The sequence below is a fragment of the Ursus arctos genome, unplaced genomic scaffold (assembly GCF_023065955.2).
Source record: "Ursus arctos isolate Adak ecotype North America unplaced genomic scaffold, UrsArc2.0 scaffold_29, whole genome shotgun sequence".
Taxonomy (NCBI): domain Eukaryota; kingdom Metazoa; phylum Chordata; class Mammalia; order Carnivora; family Ursidae; genus Ursus; species Ursus arctos.
The window spans coordinates 28,921,818-28,945,152 of record NW_026622974.1 but is presented as its reverse complement, the minus strand read 5'-3'; the positions used below and the strand labels follow the sequence as shown (position 1 = coordinate 28,945,152).

The 23,335-nt window shown below is 38.5% G+C and overlaps 1 protein-coding gene across 4 annotated transcripts in view; it reads left to right on the top strand.

Moving 5' to 3' along the window:
* FILIP1 (filamin A interacting protein 1) overlaps positions 1-23,335 on the top strand; it is a 176,322-nt gene that overhangs the window by 134,632 nt on the left and 18,355 nt on the right. For all 4 annotated transcript variants that reach the window (XM_044387113.3, XM_026507066.4, XM_026507064.4 and 1 more), the window contains exon 5: positions 18,967-21,772. In XM_044387113.3, the coding sequence (XP_044243048.3) occupies positions 18,967-21,772 (2,806 nt within the window). The remainder of the gene's footprint in view (positions 1-18,966; positions 21,773-23,335) is intronic.

Here is a 23,335-nt window from a genome sequence, read left to right as displayed (position 1 = left end):
ATCTGGCTTTAGCTCGGGTCATGATCCCAGGGTCCTGGGATCAAGTCCCGCATCATGCTCCTCACTCAGTGCAGAGTTTGCTTCTCCCTCTGCCTCTGCTGCTCCCCCTGCTTGTGTTCTCTCCCTCTCTCTCTCTCTCTAAAATAAATAAATAAAATCTTTAAAAAAAAAAAGTTGGGAAAACTCCCCCCAAAACAAAAAACCCCAAACCATCAATTAATTGGTTCAATATCTGCCATTTTACCTTGACCATAAATGTTGTTTTATGTAACTTTTACCAAAATAACTCAATAATCAAAACACGTCATTCAGAACTGCAACCCTGAAACATACACTAATCATTGTTTTAAGTTTAGATAAGATAGAAGACAGACATGTTCGTAAAGCAAAATGATTGAACATGAGAAAAGCAATGAAAAGCAATGACTGAGCATGAGAAAGGTAGAAAAGCAATTATCTTTAACTTATTTTTCCTTCATATTCTTTTCTATGCCATAACATAATGGCTTATATTTGTATAATATGAAAGATATCTACGCACTCAAAAATGCTCTCCAAACATTTAATTTGCTAACTTTAATGTGTTAGCATTAATTTGACTAATTTATCTGATACTAACTATGCTTTTATTCTGTAATTAAAATGGCATTTCTTAACATAAATGATAGACAAAGTCTATGCGTATATATTAGCCAAAAATATACTAGAGCTTTTGTTACCTAATGGCTTTTTGACTGAATTATTACTCACAGACTCAGAAAGAAAAGAAGGAGGGAAACATGGGGAAAAAAAAGAAAGAAAAGGGAAACTAATTGAAGATGATAGAGGATTTTGAGGATATTTGCATGAATGATGATGTAGACATTCCTTGAAGTTTGACTCTATTCACCCGTTTGGTTTGTGTGGACAGCACTTTTTTTGCCATTTCAAAACACTTTTGGGGAAGAAATAAATTCAGGTAAAAAAAATTTTTTTAAGACACAATGATCCTTAAACTAAAGGTCACTTGGCATTCTGCAGCCCGCTCCGCAGTGTTTTCACTTAGATGCACGTGAGTTAACCGGCACTCGGGTTGACCGCGAATCCCCTCCTGTTGGCGGAATCACAGATGAGGCTCTGGAGGGATCCCTATTTAAATTCCATTGTGTGCCGAACAGAACTGTATGGAGTTTAGCTAGTTTGAAAAATCAGGAGTGAGGCCCATTTGACATTTTATGCATATCTTTTCTTTATGGCATTCTTCCTCCCCAACTTCCTCCCCCTCCCCGATGCCTTTTCCTCAGTGGAGAGCATAATTCCCTTCACTTGCTCTGCTTCTTAAGATCTGCCTCCCCTTCCAGCCGTGGGCAGCTCCACCCCTTTTCACAGACCAAAGTAAATCTGCACAATAATGAACCATATAAGGGAGGAATGACATCATCAGTTAGTGGTCCCAAGCTGTTTTGCACAACATTCACCTTTCATTGTTCTGATGACAGGGCTGGAATGTGACGGTTAATTCCCTGTGGAGTAGGGGGCTGAGCAGGGCCTGCTGGCTGTTGAACAAACTTCTGTACCCCCTTATAAAAAACAAAAACAAAAACAAAAGCTACTATGCTTCCTAGTATGAAGGTAAGGAAGTCAAGATCTGTTTTGATTTAAGCAACGTTAGTTGTTACTTTCCTCCATGCGCATTTCATTTGTTAATAGGCTTACTTGGCAGTAAACTCATTTCTAAGTGTTACTGCAAAGAGCATCTTAGAAGCTGGGTTTGGACATTTGTACAGCCTGACTAGTCTGACAAGGGCTGTAAAAACTCGACAACCTTTCAGCTCTCGGCTACAGGTTTTACTGAGCGTGGACGGTGACAATACTTGAAAATGACCAGCTTATTGTGACTTTCCTTGGTACCTCAGAATCCTTGACTGGGACTGGCCAAGATGCACCTTGTTGTGGTATGAGGCATGCTCCTGTTTTTCTATGGAGGGAAAAGCAATCTCATCCTACAGAAACTTGGGGCGTTTGTATAAGAATGGAAAAATCGTGTATCTTGCTGCCATCAGTAGTGCTAATGTGTTTTGAAGGCTTTCAACAGAACAACCTTTACATGTGTTGTAAGTGTATCTTCTAGTTAATTTCTGGATGAGCAAAAATTAATTTAAGGTAAAAATATTATTTTCAAAACTTGTCAGTCTTACGTGGATTTTCTGCAGATCTGTTTGCATATGTGGGGAAGGCTTGTAAAAGTTGGCAATGAATTAGAATGCATAGTGATCCAAAGAAAGCCGTGTTTGTTCTGAAACAGTGTGGCCGTGATAACGAGATAATAAAGAAAATAGGAGGTTCTATTTCAAAGTGGGAATGGGATTAAAGTTTGGACTACGTTAAACAATTGTGTAAAAAGTTCAACTTTAGTAATTTTTCCAAAACGCAAAAAAACCATTGTCTGAGTTCAGCAGAGTGTATCAAAATAAATAGCTTGCATTTAGCGCTCAGTAGGGCTGGAGGGTAGTGTGAGTCTTTCACAAAAGAACTTCACTTGGCCAAAACCAAATTTTTATAGCATGATTTCAGATTCACATGACCCGTTTTATAGAAATTTGAACATAAGGGCAGATGGTATGGTTTTCATTTGTGTAGATTTAATTTTGTGTAACATTGATTGTTAATAATGTTTTGTCTGTGTTTAAAGCGATGAAAATCTTGAGTTCAACTGAGATGAAAATCTTGGGTTCATTACATTGATCTGCCTGGATTCTTAATTCCATGTGATGGATGAACTTCTGTTTACTTGTAAAACTCAATATCCTTTCCACAACAGAAGCTCACTCACATTTCTTTTTCTCTAGACTAACAATAGTCAGGATCAATACAAAGTTACGTCTTGGGATTCTGCGGTTTTGTTTATTGTTTCGACTTCTTATTTTTTGCATTAGCTTTAAGGTTGTTCCAAAACTGGTTAGATAAACATTAACATAATAATTTAAAAAGTATTTAGTGAAATTTCACGTATGTTTATATTTAAAAGCTTTTTAAAAAGACCTCTAGATACAATGGCAATAAATTCTAATGCCATTTTAAAGAGGGAAAGGGTCATTTTTCTGAGTAAATAAATGCATGGGAATATACTATCAGTGATTTATGTACTTAAGTTAATTTGTTACTTATTTTATATCTATATTACTTTAAACACATCTTGGTTATGAAAATGAATTTACCCAAGAGACAAATTAGCTTAATAGTATCTTAGTAAAAGGGTTTACAAAAGAGTATGTTTTTATATTGTGAACTCTTTATAACATATAAGCTTAAAAGCATAATATATAAACTTAAAATGTGACTTTTGTCCAGCACTCTATAAATGCACATACAGAGGAAAATGAGGTATATTTGTACTTTTGTGGACTGTCTTCAACTTGTTTGAATAGTCTTAGGAAATCTGATTCATGCTCTCAGCTCCTCCCCTCCTGTTCTGTGTAACCACAAGGGCAGCCCACAGAGGAGAAGCCTCTCTACTTAAGCAAGTGGGAGGATACCCTCCATTGTGATTACAGGGACCTAAAAACCTACCTGCCTCAAAATATCCTCCCACTCTCTGGCTTCCCAAGGGACACACCCCCTACCCCCCTGCATTTTGCTTATTTTCTGAGGGAGAGAGTTACTTGTGATAATGCACAAGTGTTGCCTAGATGAGCATCTGATAATTAGGTGTGATGAACACAGGTGACACATTCTTTGGGAATGGGATAAGAAAAGTCTCTTTGGGTTAGAGTATGGGAAGGTGAGGGGGCCACTGGAAAGAAAGAGCCCAAGGCCACATATTTAGACAAACTTCCCTGGCTCTTGGCATTTTCTATTCCTCATGAAAATCATTCAGTAAATTTTTTCAGCTGGCTGATTTTTTAAAAACAACATCAATGGGGTGCCTTGGTGGCTCAGTCAGTTAAGTAGCTGCTTTTGGCTCTGGTCATGATCCCAGGGTCTTGGGATGAGCCTGCATCATGTTGGGTTCCCTGCTCAGAGGGGAGCCTGCTTCTCCCTCTTCCTCTGCCCTCACTCACTTCATGCTTGCTTGCTCACTCGCGCTCTCTCGTGCTGTCTCTCAAATAAATAAAATCTTTTTAAAAAAAGGCGTAATTCTAGACAAGACTTAGAGATTTATCTTGCCTATGCTGAATCAGCTGAGTTTTTTTTAAAAGACAGCTTTGCCTTCTGCTCAGGTTAGTTGTCTTGAGGAAAAATTGGGCGATTGGTACATCCTGACTATTTCCCTAAAATTCCACATGGTACCACTTAAATCAATTGGCTAGATTGTGGTGCTGATGGGGCCATTATGGTCAAGGAGTGCACCATCATTCACATGGTCACCCATGTCAAAAGGCAGGAACAATCTTATATAATTCTTCCTACCTTATCCTTCACATAAAACCACAATACTTCTACGAAAACCAGATACTTCTACATCCTAATCATTCTTAAAATCTCCTTTTCTTGTATTACAATTGTAATCTTGGTTTAGCCCTCTTTTTGGGTTGGAAAATCTCAATAGTTTTATAACTGATCTCCTTGCCTCTAGTCTCCCCCTTCTGAAATCCATACAACCATATTGTCATCAGAATATTGTAATATACAAATTTGATATTGTCACTATTCTCGAAGTCCTTACAGAACCTTGTATAACCCCCAGGATGGAGCCCAGCTTCTTAGGGTAACATACAAACTGCTTGATGATCTGACCTCCACCTTCCATTGGAGTCATCCCTTGACATTTTCCCACCCCCTACTGTGCGCTCTGACGTGGACTCTGTGCTGTTCTGAATGAGGTTCTGTTTCTTGCACTTGCATGCGCTTTCCCCTTTACATGGCACGCTATCTCCCCATTCTTCATCTGGATAACCTTTGTTTTATTCACTCATTGAGGAAATATTGAGTACCTACTTTATTAGGCACTTTGTTAGGGGGCTGGTGTTCAGCCACAGACCCTGCTCTGAGGGCGTTTTTGCCCTGTGGAGAGGTGGGGAGACAGACAGTATCTAAGTAAACAAATACATGAATAGATGATTTCAGATCGTAAAAGTGCAGCAAAAGAAGTAAAGAGGGTGATAAGATGGAGAGTGGCTGCGGAAACTATTTTCAATAAGCTGGTCAGAGAATCCGTTTCTGGGGAGGAGACATGTGAGCTGAATAAAACTTGAATGATGAAAAAGAAGAGCCCATAGGACTGTTGTGTGTGGCTGTGCAGGTTGTAGCTTGCTGGGGCACCTGACTAATGAAAGAATGGGGACTGAAATACAGTTGTCAGTCAGAGCATCAAGCTGGGCACCCCAGTTTGGGACTGGTTCTCTAGAGAGCAGGGGGACCCTTCTTTCATTCTCCCAAAGGGGTCGTCTGGGCTGCACCCCTGATAGCAGAGAAATGGTATTGGAAACTATTTCCTCCAGTCACATCCCTACCCTTGGGTGTCCCTCAGTAGCCTACATTTAAAGCATAAATGGTAAGTTTTACATAGCATTGCAACTTTTTCTTTTTTTAATTTCAAGTATCTAATATACTATCTGACAATGGTGGGGCATTCAACCCATCTTTGTTGAATTACTAAGTGAATTAATGAATCATGGTTATATTTCTGTGAGTCAGGGAGCTTCAACTAGAGTATGATCAGGGAACTCTTTCTTAGATCGTGATTCCCAAATATGGACCTCCTGATGGGCAGCAAACTATCAGAAGAAAACAGTTATTTCTATGTTTTAATGAGCAAATGACAAATAATTCTCCAGACCTTAATTTCTACTATGATTGAGAGCAATTTACTACTAATATACTAGAGGATTTATTTCAAAATATGGCATTTGTAAATTTAAATGAGCATGTTATTAGATTTTTCTTAAAGATTAAGAAGGTATTTTTCAGGGGAGTCTAGCTACTACCAAATGCTGGCAAACACACTGAACATGCGCTCACCTGGTAGTAGGAAATCCCATAATCTTCAAGAATAATTTGTTATCCACCATGAACTGTCCATGGTTGCTACCATCTGTGCCTTTTAAAGATAAATTGCTATTGATTCAACTTAATAATCAGTTTAATTTGTTGTGGGTTGTTGGGCTAACACACAGAAGGTCCCTGATGCATATCCTGAGTTTATAATTTTCAAAAGCTAGACTTCGAGGCATGTCATCAGTGTGCCCATTCTAGAGCAAAATTATACCTAATCCCTTCTGATGAAGAGTAAAACTTCATTTGTGATAACTTGCCTTGGGGGTGTGTGTGTGTGTGTGTGTATGTGTGTGTGTGTGTGTGTGTGTGTGTTTGTATTACTTGAATTATAATATCAAAGTAAATGTAATGAAATTACTAGATTATTTTCAAATTATAAGATATAGTTTTATAATATAAAATAATGTGTATAACTTTAGGGGCTTCTCTTACAAAATAAAAGCAGTTCATGAAAGCTGCTAGCAAAAAGTTTACTGATTTTCTTTTCTTTTCTTTCAATTTTTTATCACCAATTTATTTTTTATTGTGAGAGTAGGTGAGAAAGGCCTCTGTCCCACTACACTGGGCCGGGGTCAAAAGGTTTGAGATCAGGGATGCCTGGGTGGCTCAGTTGGTTAAGCATCTTCTTTCGGCTCAGGTCATGATCCCAGGGTCCTGAGATCGAGTCCCACCTCAGGCTCCCTATTGAGCAGGGAGCCTGCTTCTCCCTCTCCCTCTGCCTACCACTCTACCTTCTTGTGCTCAATGTCTCCCTGATAAATAAATAAATAAATAAATAAATAAATAAATAAATAAAATCCTCAAAAAAAGATTTGAGAACAGATGTTCCACAATACTGCTGGTTTTCACAACAGGGAAAAAGGAAAAAGTGTACAAAGCTTTTGTAAACTCATCCCCAGAACTAAAAAACACAAAAGAAAAACGAAACTCAAAAGTTTGTGTCCCATCATTTATTTATACATAAAAGAACTGATTGATTATCTAGCACTCAGAGCTCAAGGGCTGGGACTAGGGTAAGGAAAATGAAGGTGTTACCTGGCACAAATTTTAAGGGGATGCCAAAAATACTCTGTAAGCAAGATACACAATTTTTTAATGCATTACTTTTTAAAATAAAAATCAATGATGAATAAAATTCCAAAGGAGGACAGGATCTGACTGCAACCCAGCTTTATTCAACTCACCCTAATCTCAGCCCTGTGCAGTATACTGGGAAGTTAGATTAATGCTGCATAATTATTTCAATAGACACCATCTTGAGGAACTGAAGGAATTTATGGAAAAAAAAAAAAAAACACTTCTTCCTGAGTCTTTTGGTAAAACCATGTCCTATCATGTTGCCAAGCTGCTTAGCTCTGTTCTATGCTCTAGCTGGGAAAAAAATGCATGTGATTAAAGACTTCTAACTGCTTGCGAGCTTGAGTCTTTTGAGGTTCATTCATCTTTAATTACTATCATGCCCTTGCTAGTTTTAACCTGCCATTTCTCTTGGAAGAGAGAGAGGCATACATACAGGAAGAGTTGTAGAAGAATAAAAGAATAAAAATAGTGAAAGGGAAGGGAAATAGTGAGAAGGGAAATTAGCGTGATCCGACTGAGAAACAAACGGAGTTAACTTTTAAAATGACGTCAGTGTTTCAAAATGGCGTCCAGTGGATTACGATGATGATGATGATGATGATGATGAGTGACAACATCTAAAGGAAGCGAAGAGAAAAATTGCTGCTCTGGGGCTAATGCTGATAAACTTGGAGAAATGATAGAAGTGAGAATGTCAAGAAAGTTGGAGAAAAGAACCTGTGAAATCTTACATGGTTTACTTCCCAAGGACGAGAGGCGAGAATGGTTATAGTCAGGTGTGACCCTGGGTCTTTAGGAGTACCGATTGACAACCGGTCCAGGGAAGATGTTTATCTCAAGGATGGATAACCAGGATAAGGTTAAAAAAACTCTCACTTCCCCTTTTCCCCAACAACAGAAATTGTGCTTAAAAAGAAAGATAAATTCATAAATATCTGTGGAACAGAATGGGGCAAGGATTTTTTTTTAGCATAAGTTTGACTCAGCATCAGATGGATCCCAGTGAGGAAAAAAAAGTAAAAGTCTTTAATATGCTTCATTTTATAAATATGGAAATGAATGAAAGAATCACCCACAATCACAGACAAATATGAGAGATACACGGTACTGTAAAGAAAGTGAAAAATATGACCAGATACCAAAGGAGCTGAGATTTGGGGGGTTGAGGAGCTAATGATCACAAAGACGGTTAAAAAAAAAAAAAACCTTTATTATGGAAAATTTCAAATGTTAACAAGAATAAAGAGAATAGTATAATGAATCCCCATATACCCATCACTTAGCTTCAACAGTTAATCAACTCATGACCAGTCTGATTTCATCTATTCCCATTGCCTGGATTTCCCGACCGCCCCCACCCCGGCTTATTTTTTTTCTTTGCCCTGGATTGTTTTTATGAAAGTTCCAGACATATCATTTCATTCATAAATATTTCAATATATATTTCTAAAAGATAAGGGTTCTTTTAAAAATATCCTTAAGCCACCTAAATTTAGTAATAATTCCTTAACAACATAATTTTTCCAATCGTCTTATTTTAAAAATATCTTGAATAAGAATCCAAATATAGGGGTGCCTGGGTGGTTCAGTCGTTAAGCGTTTGCCTTTGGCTCAGAGTGTGATCCCGGAGTTCTGGGATTGAGCCCCACATTGGGCTGGGAGCCTGCTTCTTCCTCTCCCACTCCCCCTGCCTGTGTTCCCTCTCTCACGTTAGCTGTCTCTCTCTGTCAAATAAATAAATAAAAATCTTAAAAAAAAAAAAAGAATCCAAATATGATTGGTTGATATGTCTTCTAAGTTTCTTTTACTCTATAGCTTCCCCTCCCCCAGTCTTTTTTCTTCTTGAAATTAATTTATTTAAGATAGTATTTTATCCTGGGTAGTCCCTTACATTTTGGGTTTTTCTGATTGCATCATCACAGCATCACTTAGTATGTTTCTTGCCCTTGTCTTTCCCATAAACTAGTAAGTAGTTACAGGGGCTTGCTCTAATTTAGGTTCATTTATTTTTTGGTAGGAATATTTCTTAGGTGGAGGAGTGTACATATGTATGCAATGCTTGGCCATCTCTCTTGGGAGACATTGATGGACATTGCCTACATTCATTATTTCACTGGGCATTGCAGAATAGTGGTTTTCTATAATTTCTTCTTTATTTATTAATAATGGCATTCTAACATTATTTATTAACTGGACTACTTCCATAAAGAAAAACAGCTTTAAATTTAAGTGAGAACATGCTCATCTCATATATAAAGGGTTAAAATGTTGAGCTTGCCCTTTCTGATTCCTGGGTCCACTTCCCTGTTTCTCCTTTTTACAGTCAAGATCTCAAGTAATTAGTCTCAGATATTTGTCTCCATGTTTTTAATTTTTCTTCTTGGTTTTTCTTTAGCTAAGCTTTACTCTGTATTTTATTCTGAAACTTCACTAAAACTGCTCATATGAAGTATGGTGATCCATATTGACATACCCAATGCAAAAACTTTTTAAATTTAAGTTTAAATGAAAACAATGGACATTATCCTGTTTTCTCCCTTGAGCTCTCCAGAGTATTTGGCATTATGGACATGTCCTGTTTCCTATGCTTCACCCTCTTGGTGTCTGAAAATGCACTATTTCCTGGATTCCTTTCTGTTTCTCTGGCTATCCTGTTCAGGCTCTCGCATTAAGTTCCTTTATATTTTCTCATCTCAGTGTCTTTTTTCTGTCCTCACTCCTTTTTCTCTCTTAGGTCTACACACCTCCTACTTATCTTATTCTCTCTTATGGCTGTAGATTGTACCAGTCGCTGGAGACCCTCAGTCTGTATCTCTGGCCTAGATTCATCTCTAGGAACTCCAGGCTTACCAACAAGCATTGATCTTGAAGCGTTCCCAGCAACTTCAAAGTCAGTTTGTCTTTTTGGAACATCATGATCTTCCCTTCCACTGTTTCTCTTATGTTACCCTATATGCGAAAAGCATGATAAGCATGGATCGCAAACTAATGACCTTGACCAGAAGCTGGAATTCTGTCCGAATTTCTCCCTTTCCATCCTTACTCAGTCTGTCACCAAAGCCTAAAAATCGCCCTGTGCAACGCCTTCTCTTCTTTTTCAATGACAAGATCTTAGTTTAGACTCCATCATGTTTTTTATAACCTGCTTTTGTAGCTTCCTAAGTGAGCTCCAGCTTCCCCTACACTTCTCCATCCTCTACACAGCTGTCAATTTCCTCATCCAAAGTTCAGATTCATCGTCTTAGCCCACGGGGTGCTTTGTTTGGTTTGTCCTTCCTTTCTAGCCTCATTCCAACCCCCACTGTCCCCACAGGTGTCCTTAGGTTCAGTTGAGCTACCTGCTGTGCCTTGAAAATATCTCCTCTTTCTCAATGCTGTGATTTTACATACTGTTTCCACTAGGCTGCTATTTTAGGCTGTGCAGGCCACACACAGTGTCTGCTGCATATTCTTTTTTGTTATGTTTTACAACCCTTTAAAAATGTAAGAACCATTCTTAGCTTGAGAGCTGTACAAAACACTGGCCTTGATTAGCTGTGGCCCACAGACAATAGTTTGCTGACCTCTGGTGTACAGCGCCCTTTCCTTGCCTTTTCTACTTACTGAGCTGCTATTTAACCTTGAAGCCTCAAGAGTCATATCCTCCTGGAAGTCTCCCTGACTCCATTCCCCTGCTATGACTTCACTGCCCTTCCTCTGTGTTCTCACAAAGGTATATGCTTCTTTCTCATGTCTTTATGTGGTTGAACTGTCCTCTCGAGAGACTCAATAAATGCCTTAGGACAAAAACTGTATTTTGCTTTTTCTCTAAATGCCCAGCAGAGTGCCTAGCACATAGCAAATGTTCAGTAAATGATTGCGAAATGAGTAAACAAGAAGAGGTGCCCTACTTGGTGCTGTCAATAGTACTGACTGCTAGCATCTATTGAGTGCATTCTATGGGATAGTCACTGTCTAAGCACTTTACAGGTGTCATTTTCATTTCATGTGGTCTTCACAACAGCCCCATGAAGGAGGTACTTTCATTCCTTCCATTTTATAGATGAGAAAGCTGAGGCACAAAGAAGTTAAGGAATTTGGCCAACTGCATTTGAATTTCAACAAGGGAAAGCCTTTTGTGATTGTCTTCAACATACATGTAAAGAACTCACCATGCACTATGTTCTGGTTACAGGCCAGAGCAGTGAATAAAATACACAAAAATCCTCCTTTCAAGGTACTTACATTTTAGAGAAGAGAGCCAGTCAATTAAAAAAAATAAGGAAAATGTATAGTGTAGTAGATGGTAATAAGTGCTACGGAGAAAAAAAGTGAAGGAAAAGGAAATAGGAAGTTCTGTCATGAAATGCACAAGGTAAATAGGGTGGACAAAGAATGTTTCCTTGAGAAAGTGATATTTGTGCAAAGATCTGAAAGATATGAGAGAATGATCTATTAGAATATGTGAAGGATGAGAGAAAGAGTTTTAAGAAGTGAAGTCAGAGAGGTAAGGGAAAGGGGGTGATAACGTGGGGTCTTTTAGGTCATTGCAGTGATTTGGCTTTACTCAGAGTCAAATGGGAAACTATTGGACAGCTTGGAGCAGAAGAGTGACATGATCTGATTTACTGGGTTTTTTTTAGAACCACTCTGGCTTCTGGGGAGAGAACAGACAAAAGGTGAGCAAGGGTAGAAGCTGGGAGTCAGACCTGGTGGCCATTTCAATAATCCAGATAAGAGGTGACTGGTGGCCTGGGCCAGGATGATAGCAATAGACAACGTGAGAAATAATTGGATTTGGAATCTATTTTGAAGGTAGAGTTGACAAAATTTGCTGAAAAATTGTGGAGATGTGGGAGAAAGAAAGGACTCCAGGATGACTCTAGATCTGGGGCCTACACATCTGGAAGAATTTAGTTGTAGTTGACTGACATGGGGAAGATGTGGTTGGAACAAGTTCATAGGGGAGGACTGGGAGCTCAGGAGAGAAAAAGAGTAACAGCCCAATAGACTGAGAACTAAGTGAATGACAGTATGCAGGCTACTGAATGGATTGATGTCAACAGGAGGGAGATCTTGAGAACGTGTGAAGAGCTCTGTGCAAACTGACCTGTCTTTTTTATTAATGATTGGAGTCACTTGTGCCATTGACACAATACTAGGTATAAGTTGTCATCAGCTGGGTAATAAACCACTGTCCAAGGAAGATCTTGACAATTCCGGAAGGATAGGCCAAACACAAGCAAGATGAAGTTAACCTAAACAAAAACAAAGTCTTGCAAATTTGAGCTGTTCAAGTAATATCTATTTGAGGAATGGCACTTGTTAAAAGCATTTTGTTTGTGGTTGAACAGATCTGGTTCAAAATCTCAACCTACCCCTTCTCAATCCTGTAACTTTGATTAAGTCAAATCACTTTTGTTATTTATAAAATGGAACAGTAATACCTTCCTCAAAGTGTTGTTGTGAAAATGAGATGAAATAATAAAGTACTTTACACACTGCCTAGGACGTGATAGGTAGTGGGTAAATAAGTTGGGTTTTTTGTTTTTGTTTTTTTTTTACTGAAGGACTTTCTAGACTTTATTGTCTTTTAAAAATTAGGTATTAGCAAAAATTGGAATTTGGGGTGGGCTTTTAAGAGCATCTTGAAATAATACTAGAACTAGAGGTTTTCTAGTACTTGAGACATGTCTTCCCCAGAACATGATTTCCTACCAGCTTCCCCAGCACCAGCTGAAAATGTTAGCCCTCTTCTCTTTAGCTTTCTGCGTTCACATCTTTCTGCCTTAAGATTAATAATCTATTTTATATTTTCTATTATATTTTAAGTCACTCTCTTATAATATTTGTTTACAACTTCTCTCCCTTTATCTGACATTTGGAACACTTTGTAGAGCCTTTTGTTATTTAATTTTAAAAAAGATTTTATTTATTTATTTGATGAAGAGAGAGAGGGAGAGAGAGCATGAGCTGGTGTGTGGTGGTAGTAGGGAGGAGCAGAGGGAGAGGGAGAAGCAGATTTCCTGCTAAGCACGGAGCCTGATGCCGATGCCAGGGCTTAGTTCCAGGACCCTGGGATCATGACCTGAGCGGAAGGCAGAGGCTTAACCAACTGAGCCACCCAGGTGCCCCGTCTAGGGCCTTTTATATTCTTTTTATCACTACATTTTTTTTTATTGACATACTATTTACATATAATAATATTCACCAATTTTAATTATATAAATTGATGCATCTTGACCAATATATATAACCATAAACAATCATAGAACATTTGGTCTACACTTTTAAAGTCTTCTAGTTGAAAATAATTAATTTTCTAAATATTTGTAAATGATAAATTTGCAAGTTAAAAAATATAGCTTTATTCAGCATGAAAAGAGAAATGGCGAATACACTTAAAAATAGTTATTAAGACAGGCAATAGAATTCTGAAAATCTATTAGATCATTTACTTGTCTTCCTTTCATCCTTTAAATAGGTTAAAATGCTTGTTGAAAATCAAGAATTTGCCAAGAATAAATTTGATTTCAGGATACTTAGGGCTCTGCCTGTGACTGCTGATGAGAATCAGAGTACTAATTCATCTTCTTAGTCTTAGTCTTCTGGTTTGTTTCCTTTTTATGCTAATCTGCTTAGAGTCAGGGCATGGTTGAAGCATGGCAAGATGGGCAGAGAGGAGGTGATAAGACTAGTTGGCACAAACAATACCAACACCCTCTTATTCTGCTCCTTAAATAGCATAATTACATGGCAATGGGGCCCAGTAATGTAGAGCAAATTAATTGTTTAAAGCACAAAGTGAAATTGTAATTATTGGAAAATTGTTTGAAAAAGGATACATAATATGCCATAGTCATTATATATTGTGAATAGTTATATGGTAATACTTCTGAATTCTTGTTTGATTTAAAAATGAGGATTTCTAGAGGGTAAGGGAAAAAAAGCTCACCTGAAGTAGAAGGGTAAAGTGACGAGGGAGGGAGGTAGATAAATGGAGACAAGTGCCCTTTTCCTTTGGCGTTCCAGTGTCGCTCCATGCTCCTCGTATATCTCTGTCCTCTTGTCTCTCTTGCCAGGCCTTCACTAACTCTTCCTCATTCTTTTTACCCCTTATTTCTGGGCATTTCCCAAAGTCTTTTCTCTATCCTTTCCTTTTTCTCTCTCTACATAGTTTCTCCTTTGGAGATCAAACTTATTCCCACATGTAAGGCAATATCACCTCCCCTGCCAAAAATTACCAAGCTTTAGCATGGAAAGAGTTTCTGTGTAGGGTGGGATGGTTGACGAAAGAGTCCCAAGATCTCCTGTGACTTTCTTTCTTACTGAGACTTCTCTCACTTTAATTACTACTGTTCCTCCCACTAGACCCCAGATGTACACTGCCCCAATATTAGAGTTCTGGTCCATCTGTGGGTAAAATACCTCCTCTTGTTTCTCTGTAGCCAAGGTTAGAACCTTTTCTTAATAAGACAAGCAAGTAAAAGAAACTAACAAAAAGAACACTAAAACCTATGAGAGAGACACAAAAACTTTACTTCAGCTTGGCTTACAAAATATTATTTAGGGTTCTAATATTCCCAGAGGCACTTCATAGGATATCTAGAGGTTGTTCATCAGCTAGGAGGAAAGATAGATGTATAGTAAGGGAGACATTTCCAGTCCACATAGAGAGGGCTCCATCTCTGTTTTGGTTTCCACTTAGGAGATAACACCTCTTCTCCAGGAGACTGATGACTAAAAGGACCACAGTCTTCAAGAAAGGCCACTGCTCACTAGAACAGAGCCCCTTGCTGTCTAATGGCCATAATTGATATCAAATTACTGGTTTTGTAACAACCACAATATCCATTCAACAAAAACTTATGCCCAGCATTGTGAGGGACTTCAGTTTACACATCTCTATATAAGATGAGTTGAGCTCTATTTCTAGCTCAAGCTTATTTGTTTGTTCTTTCTTTCATTTATCCATTCAAGTACTATTTTTTGAGTACTTCCTATGTGTCAGGCATTGTGCTAGGGGGAAAACAAGATAGACGTGGCATGTATCCTCATGTAACTTGTATTTACAAAGGTAGGCAGGCATTACAAAATTGCAAGTGGAGGGGCGCCTGGCTGACTCAATGGGAAGAGCATGTGACTCTTGATATCGGGGATGTGTGTTTAAGCCCCATGTAGGGTGTCTTGATTACTTACAGATAAAATCTTTAAAATAAAATCTTTGAAAAATTTTTAAGTTGATTAGTCTTATAAAGTAAGAGTTCAGGGTATTATGGGAATCTATAAGAGGATCTAACTTAACCAGGTTGGGCAGGAAGGCTTCTGGAGGAAGTGACATTTAAGTGAAACTTGAAGGATAAAAATCAGCCAGATATGTTTAGGTGTGTGTGCAAGAGTGAAAGGAGGAGGAGGGAGGAAATACCAGGGCAGAAGGCACAGCATATTCAAGGAATGTTAGCAGCTTAGATCACAGGGGAAAGGTGAACCTGCCAAGGTGCTCAGGAATCTATGCTAGGCCATGTTAGAGACTTTTCACCTCTATTCTTAGAGCAACAAGAAGACATGGAGAGCCAGGGTTCTATTACAACCTGTGATTATATTTGAATTTGGGTGAGAGTAAGTAATAATAATAATTATAATTTAAAAATAGCTAAAACTATACTCAGTATGGACCAGGCACTGTTGTAAGTGCTTTCCATATATTAACTAATATGCATCTCACACAAACCCTATCAATTAGGTACTATTTTGATACCCAATTTATAAGTGAGGAAAGTGAGATATACTGATATATTATGTAACTTGTCCAGGATCACATAGTTCACAGGTGGCAGAGCTTGTGAGGAGACCCGTTCAGGAGGCTGTTGCTGAATTATCAGCAAAAGATGCTCGGGGCTTGGATGGGAGTAAATGACACTGGGGAGTCATTAGGGTAATGGTGTCAAGACACGTATGAGCTATAAAATTTATCGGATTTATGTCAAAAGTACCACATTTCTAATTGTTTGGTATACTTAAAAAGAAAGAACACTTAACATAAGATCTATCTTCTTAACAAATTTTTAAGTGTACAATACAGTATTGTTAACTATGGCTGGACACTTTTCAACTTGACTATCTTGCTGTTACCTCAATTTTTTACCAAAACTCTTTCTAACCAGTTTTTCCTATTCCTATTAAAGGTGTTATCTGTAATTATGTAGACTGAAAGCCTCTAAGTAATTTTTTTCTATTTCTCTCTCCCTTTTACCCAGCAAGTGAACAGTCACAAAGCCCATGCCAATTACCTTTGGCAAAATCTTCACAATTCATCCCATCCTTCCCATCCCCAAAGTCCTCTCTGTAGAAGTTTAAGTGCAAGTCTGCTTGCACAAAAGGCCATCGGCAGGCTGTCCTGACTGAGTCACACAGTTTTACCTTGGTTCTGCGTCTAACCCTCAGCTAAATCAATTTTGTAAATGAATTTTGGGAGAATGCAGAGAATGGGCTGTGTATTGCTCTTAGATCCACTTTAACTAAGTGATGAAAACAATTGAAGACGTCATAGAAGAGGGAAGGAGAAAGCTTAAGGGGCAAAGGAGAGAGAGAGAGAGAGGAATAATCACAGCTAAGAGGACCTGAAAAATGTGGTTTCTTGGAAGCCAAATTCCTGCTCTGGTCACAGGATTTCCTACTCATGAGAAAGCCTTCTATTTTTCTCTGGCTGAAACATTAGTACGCCAGGTTTTACCACCAAAGACAAGTTATAGACATGAAAGTATTTACAGATTCAACACAAAAAGCATTGGACAGACTTTTCAGATGCATACTTTCTAGTTTCTACATTTATTTTTGTGTTTTATGACATCCACCTCTTGAGTCTATATGTCAATTTACTTCTACTATCTTGAAGTTGAGAACAACCTATGAGGTAGGTATTAACATCGCTCACTTTATAATTAAAAAACTGAGGGTCGGAGAGTTTTGACAATTAGCCAGAGGTTACATTTGGAAAATGAACAAATTCAGGTGCAGCTATGTCTGACCCCAACACCCATGTTTTAGTCACTCCAGCCCACAGTCTGTGAGAGCATTGAGGCATAGGGTATTTAAGAAATGTCTTTAGAAATTTTAACATTTTAAGACTGGAGTTGTGAATCCGTGTGATTTGAAAACAATCTTTTTCTTCTATTGGAGGAATAAAGTCATAATGGGTTTTGGAAATTATGCATTTAGTTAATAGATGCTTAGACACAAGGGGATGTTTATAAAGTTAAATTCCAGAAAAAAATCTTAATGACATCACAAGAACATTTTTATAGTACTTATCTAATACCACAAATAGCTTAGATGTATGTCTAGTCATTTATTGCACAAAGCAATGTGAGACTACTAGCTTCTACTTACTTGGCTAACAGCTAATCTAGTCATAAATATGAAATAAATCATTCAGAATAACTAAAGTAAATAAGGCAAAATACATTGAAAGAATAAAATATACTTAAAACAAATACATGTTGTTTATAACCTGCTTCTGCAATAAACATATTAATACTGAAATGCATTCTTAGACTACATAAAGTGAATAGGATTATTTCAACTCTGTTTTAATGGCTCACTGAAAATAACTATTAAAAATTGGTACAAGTTATGAAGGGGAGTGGGAGATACAGGCTTCTGGTTATGGAATGAATAAGTCACAGGCATGAAGGGTACAGCATAGGGAATATAGTCAGTGATGTTGTAACAGTGTTGTATGGTGACAGATGGTTGTGGCGAGCACGGCATAATTTATAGAGTTGTGGAATCACTATGTTGTACACCTAAAACTAATGTAACTTTGTGTGTCAACTCTACTTCAATAGAAGAAATTGGTGCAAGTTAACTGACCAACACAAGGATGGCGGATAGTTACTCTGGAGTCTTTATATTCCTACTTTGCAATGCTATACATAACACTGTAGAGAAAATGTATTTCATACATGCAAAACATAATAATTCTTGCGGATGCCATATTTTTGCAGTGATAGTAATTCAGATTTCCTCCTTACCCAGTTCTCTATTTAAAAAAATCATTTAAATCAGAAAACTGCAACAAAATTCTGTGCCGGTTCTTCATTAGCCAAAGTTAGTTTATGCAGATCAGCCTTCTATCAGAAAGCTTGTCTTGCTTTGTCCCTAGAAGGTGATGGTTCCCTACAAAATTTTAAAAATCCCAGGTTCTTTTTTTTTTTTTTCTGCACCTCCCCTTTCATTTAAAATAAAATGATCTTTTGAAGTCCTAAGATGCAGAGGTGAGGAGCAAGGATTCCAGAGCCCAACTGCCTGAGTTTGAATGCGAACACTGCCACTTCCTAACGGTGGGCCCCATGCAAGTACTGTGTCTCACGTTCCTTATCGGGATGAGAAGTAGCAGTATGTGTCTCATAGGATTGCTGTGAAGAGAAAATAAATGCATAACACACATAGTGCCTGGAATACAGAGAACACTATTTAAATAGTCATTGTTGTTGCACAACCTAAGTGTTACTCATGGTTATGTTATTGAAGTATAACATATCTGCAGAAGGCACTCATATCATAAGTGTTCAGCTTACTGAAATGTAATAGGCCGACCAATCTTGTGTAAACAGCACATAAATCATGAAACAGAAACTAATACCTGAAAAGTACGGAAACTAGTCCTCTTCATGCCCACTTCTGGTCACTGCCCCTCCCTAAGGGTAACCAGTATCCTGATTTCTGATTAATTTCATTAATGACTACCCATTAAACCTTGATATTGCAGCAGTTAATAGGTATTTATTGCAACCGCATTTCATTTTTTATTTAATATCCAAGACAAACCTACTTGCTGATGAACGTTTTAATATATATAACAATAAATATACATAAATGTAATATATGATATATAATAATAAAAATATTTTAATATATTTTGTTTCCTAGGTTGAAAAAGCTCCTTGAACAAGAAAAGGCTTACCAAGCCCGAAAAGAAAAGGAAAATGCTAAGCGGCTCAATAAACTAAGAGATGAGCTTGTGAAACTCAAATCCTTTGCACTCATGCTGGTGGATGAAAGGCAAATGCATATTGAGCAACTTGGCCTCCAGAGCCAGAAAGTACAGGATCTTACTCAGAAACTGAGGGAAGAAGAAGAAAAGCTCAAAGCGATCACTTCCAAATCCAAAGAAGACAGGCAGAAACTGCTCAAGTTGGAAGTGGATTTTGAACACAAGGCTTCTAGGTTTTCCCAAGAGCATGAAGAGATGAACGCGAAGTTGGCTAATCAGGAGTCTCACAACAGGCAACTTAGGCTCAAGCTGGTTGGCTTAACTCAGAGAATTGAGGAGCTGGAAGAGACCAACAAAAACCTCCAAAAGGCAGAGGAAGAACTTCAGGAATTAAGAGATAAAATTGCCAAAGGGGAATGTGGCAACTCCAGCCTGATGGCAGAAGTGGAAAATCTCCGGAAGCGTGTGCTTGAAATGGAGGGTAAAGATGAGGAGATCACTAAAACTGAATCCCAGTGCAGGGAATTGCGGAAGAAGCTGCAAGAGGAGGAACACCACAGCCGGGAGCTCAAACTTGAAGTAGAGAAGTTACAGAAGAGAATGTCTGAACTGGAGAAATTGGAGGAAGCATTCAGCAAGAGTAAATCTGAGTGCAGCCAGCTACATTTAAATCTGGAGAAAGAGAAGAACTTAACCAAAGACCTGTTGAATGAACTGGAGGTGGTCAAGAGTCGAGTTAAAGAACTGGAATGCTCTGAAAGTCGATTAGAAAAGGCTGAATTAAGCCTAAAAGACGATCTGACAAAGTTGAAGTCATTTACTGTGATGCTGGTTGATGAAAGGAAAAATATGATGGAAAAAATAAAGCAAGAGGAGAGAAAAGTGGATGGACTCAATAAAAATTTTAAGGTGGAACAAGGAAAGGTTATGAATGTAACTGAAAAACTAATTGAAGAAAGCAAGAAGCTTTTAAAACTGAAATCTGAGATGGAGGAAAAGGTATACAATTTGACAAAAGAAAGAGATGAGTTAATAGGTAAACTGAAAAGTGAAGAAGAAAAATCCTCTGAATTAAGCTGCAGTGTTGACTTATTAAAGAAGAGACTTGATGGGATAGAGGAAGTGGAAAGAGAAATAACAAGAGGAAGGTCTCGGAAAGGGTCTGAGCTCACCTGCCCAGAAGATAACAAGATTAAGGAACTAACTCTGGAAATTGAGAGACTGAAGAAACGCCTCCAACAGCTGGAGGTGGTTGAGGGGGATTTGATGAAGACAGAGGATGAGTATGATCAGCTGGAGCAGAAATTTAGAACTGAGCAGGACAAGGCCAATTTCCTCTCTCAACAACTGGAGGAGATAAAGCACCAGATTGCCAAGAATAAGGCCATCGAGAAAGGAGAGGCGGTGAGTCAGGAAGCAGAGCTGAGACACAGGTTTCGGTTAGAAGAAGCTAAAAGTCGAGACCTAAAAGCCGAAGTCCAAGCTCTTAAAGAGAAGATCCATGAACTGATGAACAAAGAAGATCAGCTTTCTCAGCTCCAAGTGGATTATTCTGTCCTTCAACAAAGGTTTATGGAAGAAGAAAATAAGAACAAAAACATGGGGCAGGAGGTCCTCAATCTGACCAAAGAGTTGGAGCTTTCAAAGCGGTATAGTCGAGCTCTCCGACCCAGTGTGAATGGAAGAAGAATGGTGGACATTCCGGTGACGTCGACTGGAGTGCAGACGGATGCTGTCAGCAGTGAGACAGCAGAGGAAGAAACACCAGCGGTGTTTATACGGAAATCCTTTCAAGAAGAAAATCATATCATGAGCAATCTTCGACAGGTGGGATTGAAGAAACCTATGGAACGATCCTCGGTTCTAGACAGGTATCCTCCAGCAGCAAATGAGCTCACTATGAGAAAGTCTTGGATTCCATGGATGAGAAAAAGGGAAAATGGGCCCCCAATCACGCATGAGAAAGGGCCTCGAACAAATGCCAGTCCAGGGCACCCAGGAGAGCTGGTCCTTTCACCAAAGCAAGGCCAGCCTCTGCATATTCGAGTGACACCAGACCACGAGAACAGTACTGCAACTTTGGAAATAACCAGCCCGACATCTGAAGAATTTTTTTCTAGTACCACTGTCATTCCTACCTTAGGGAATCAGAAACCAAGGATAACCATTATTCCATCACCGAATGTTATGTCTCAAAAACCAAAAAATGCAGATGGTACTCTTGGTGCAGAACGAGCCATGTCCCCAGTCACGATTACTACGTTTTCTAGAGAGAAGACCCCAGAAGGCGGAAGAGGTATGTTTGCAGACAGGCCCACATCCCCCATTCAGATAATGACAGTGTCTACATCAGCAGCACCACCTGAGATGGGAGTCACTCCGGAATCCCAGGAAATGCCCATGGGAAGGACTGTCCTCAAAGTCACCCCAGAAAAACAGACTGTTCCAACTCCACTACGGAAGTATAACTCCAATGCCAATATCATAACCACAGAAGACAATAAAATTCACATTCATTTAGGTTCTCAGTTTAAACGATCCCCTGGGACTTCAGCTGAAGGAGCGAGTCCGGTTATTACTGTCCGCCCTGTCACTGTGACAGCGGAAAAGGAGGTTTCCACTGGCACCGTCCTTCGCTCTCCTAGGAACCATCTCTCGTCAAGACCTGGCGCGAGCAAGGTGACGAGTACTATCACCATAACACCAGTCACAACTTCATCTGCTCGAGGAACCCAGTCAGTGGTGAGTAGAGGACACTCCAAACTGTAGGCCAAGGGAGGGCAAAGGGAGTCGTGAGAATCACCCAGGGCCCGAAATGAAACAAGAGCATGTGCCCCTTGCTCTACCTGAGTCCACTACAGATGTTTCCTAGCAGACAAGCTACACCAAGAAATGAAAATAAATAGGGGCCTAACATTTTAATAAATTGAACTAATTTGGGGGGAAATTTTCTTTTTTTCATATAAATTATGGAGGCCTCCAAAATTCTCACAAAGATGGCCTCTTCGTAATGTCAGCATATGGTAATAATCAGGTTAAAAATTTAATTTTTATATTTAAAATATGTCTGTAAATGGAGACTGAGAGAAATGGTCAATATACAGGAAGAATGAAAACTGCCTCCTGACTTATATTTCTATACCCTAAAATATTCAAGATGTGGTTGTGTATGGCCATAGTCATATTTTATTCCAAAAATAAGATCCAAAGATTTTAATATTAAAACCTATTTTAAAAGTAAAAAAACAAATGAGTTTATATGTCTAAACACTACGTTTTATTAATAGTATCTTGCAGAGAACAAGTGCTCGATAAATATTTATTTAATAACCAACTGGAAGGCTAAATGAATGATTACAAAAAAGTGTGTCTGAAGTATAAAAACCAGAGCCTAAAAATAAATTCTATTTTTTTTTTAAAGATTTTACTTATTCATTCGACAGAGATAGAGACAGCCAGGGAGAGAGGGAACACAAGCAGGGGGAGTGGGAGAGGAAGAAGCAGGATCATAGCGGAGGAGCCTGATGTGGGGCTCGATCCCATAACGCCAGGATCACGCCGTGAGCCGAAGGCAGACGCTTAACCGCTGTGCCACCCAGGCGCCCCAATAAATTCTATTTTTTAAAATACCTCCAGTGATTGTCTTCATTTACTTGGAACAAATTGGTAAATTAAATTATGAAAGAATGTATACTATTTAGATTTTAATTTAAACCAATAGACTAGAAATTATGATTCTTAGAGTCTGAACAAATTCTATAGCATGTATTAGACACTCTTAAAGACAGGAAGCTTATTATTCAAGTATAGAAGCTGTGGCTTATTTTCCCATAGCCTCAGTATAATTTACTTAAATTTTGTGTGTGCCACCATAGACTCAAGACAGACTTCAGCGTGTGAATTACTAATTGCTTTGCTAGTAAAGCTTTTCGTTATTGGCCCAAAGGAGCTGAATAGCATTCAGAATTGCTCAGACTTCTCAAATGGTTCAATAAAATACTGCTTTTTAAGCAACATAGAGCATAGTTTGGTGTGCATGGTTACTTCTCTCTAATGATTTTTATAAAAAGATTGTGGAGGTGTAAGTTGTAACTTGGCGCAGATATTCTGCTGAAACATCTTATTCCCATTTTTAAGGGTCAGATCAAAACAGCTTTACTTTCTTTAGTAACATTTTTGACTACTGATTAAACCCCATATACAAACAAGACTTCAAATAAGATTTACAAGGCCTAAAGGATGGCTCACTTACTTCAGATATATCGGATTCCATAAAGTCAAGGATGAAAAAAGTTTAGGATGCCT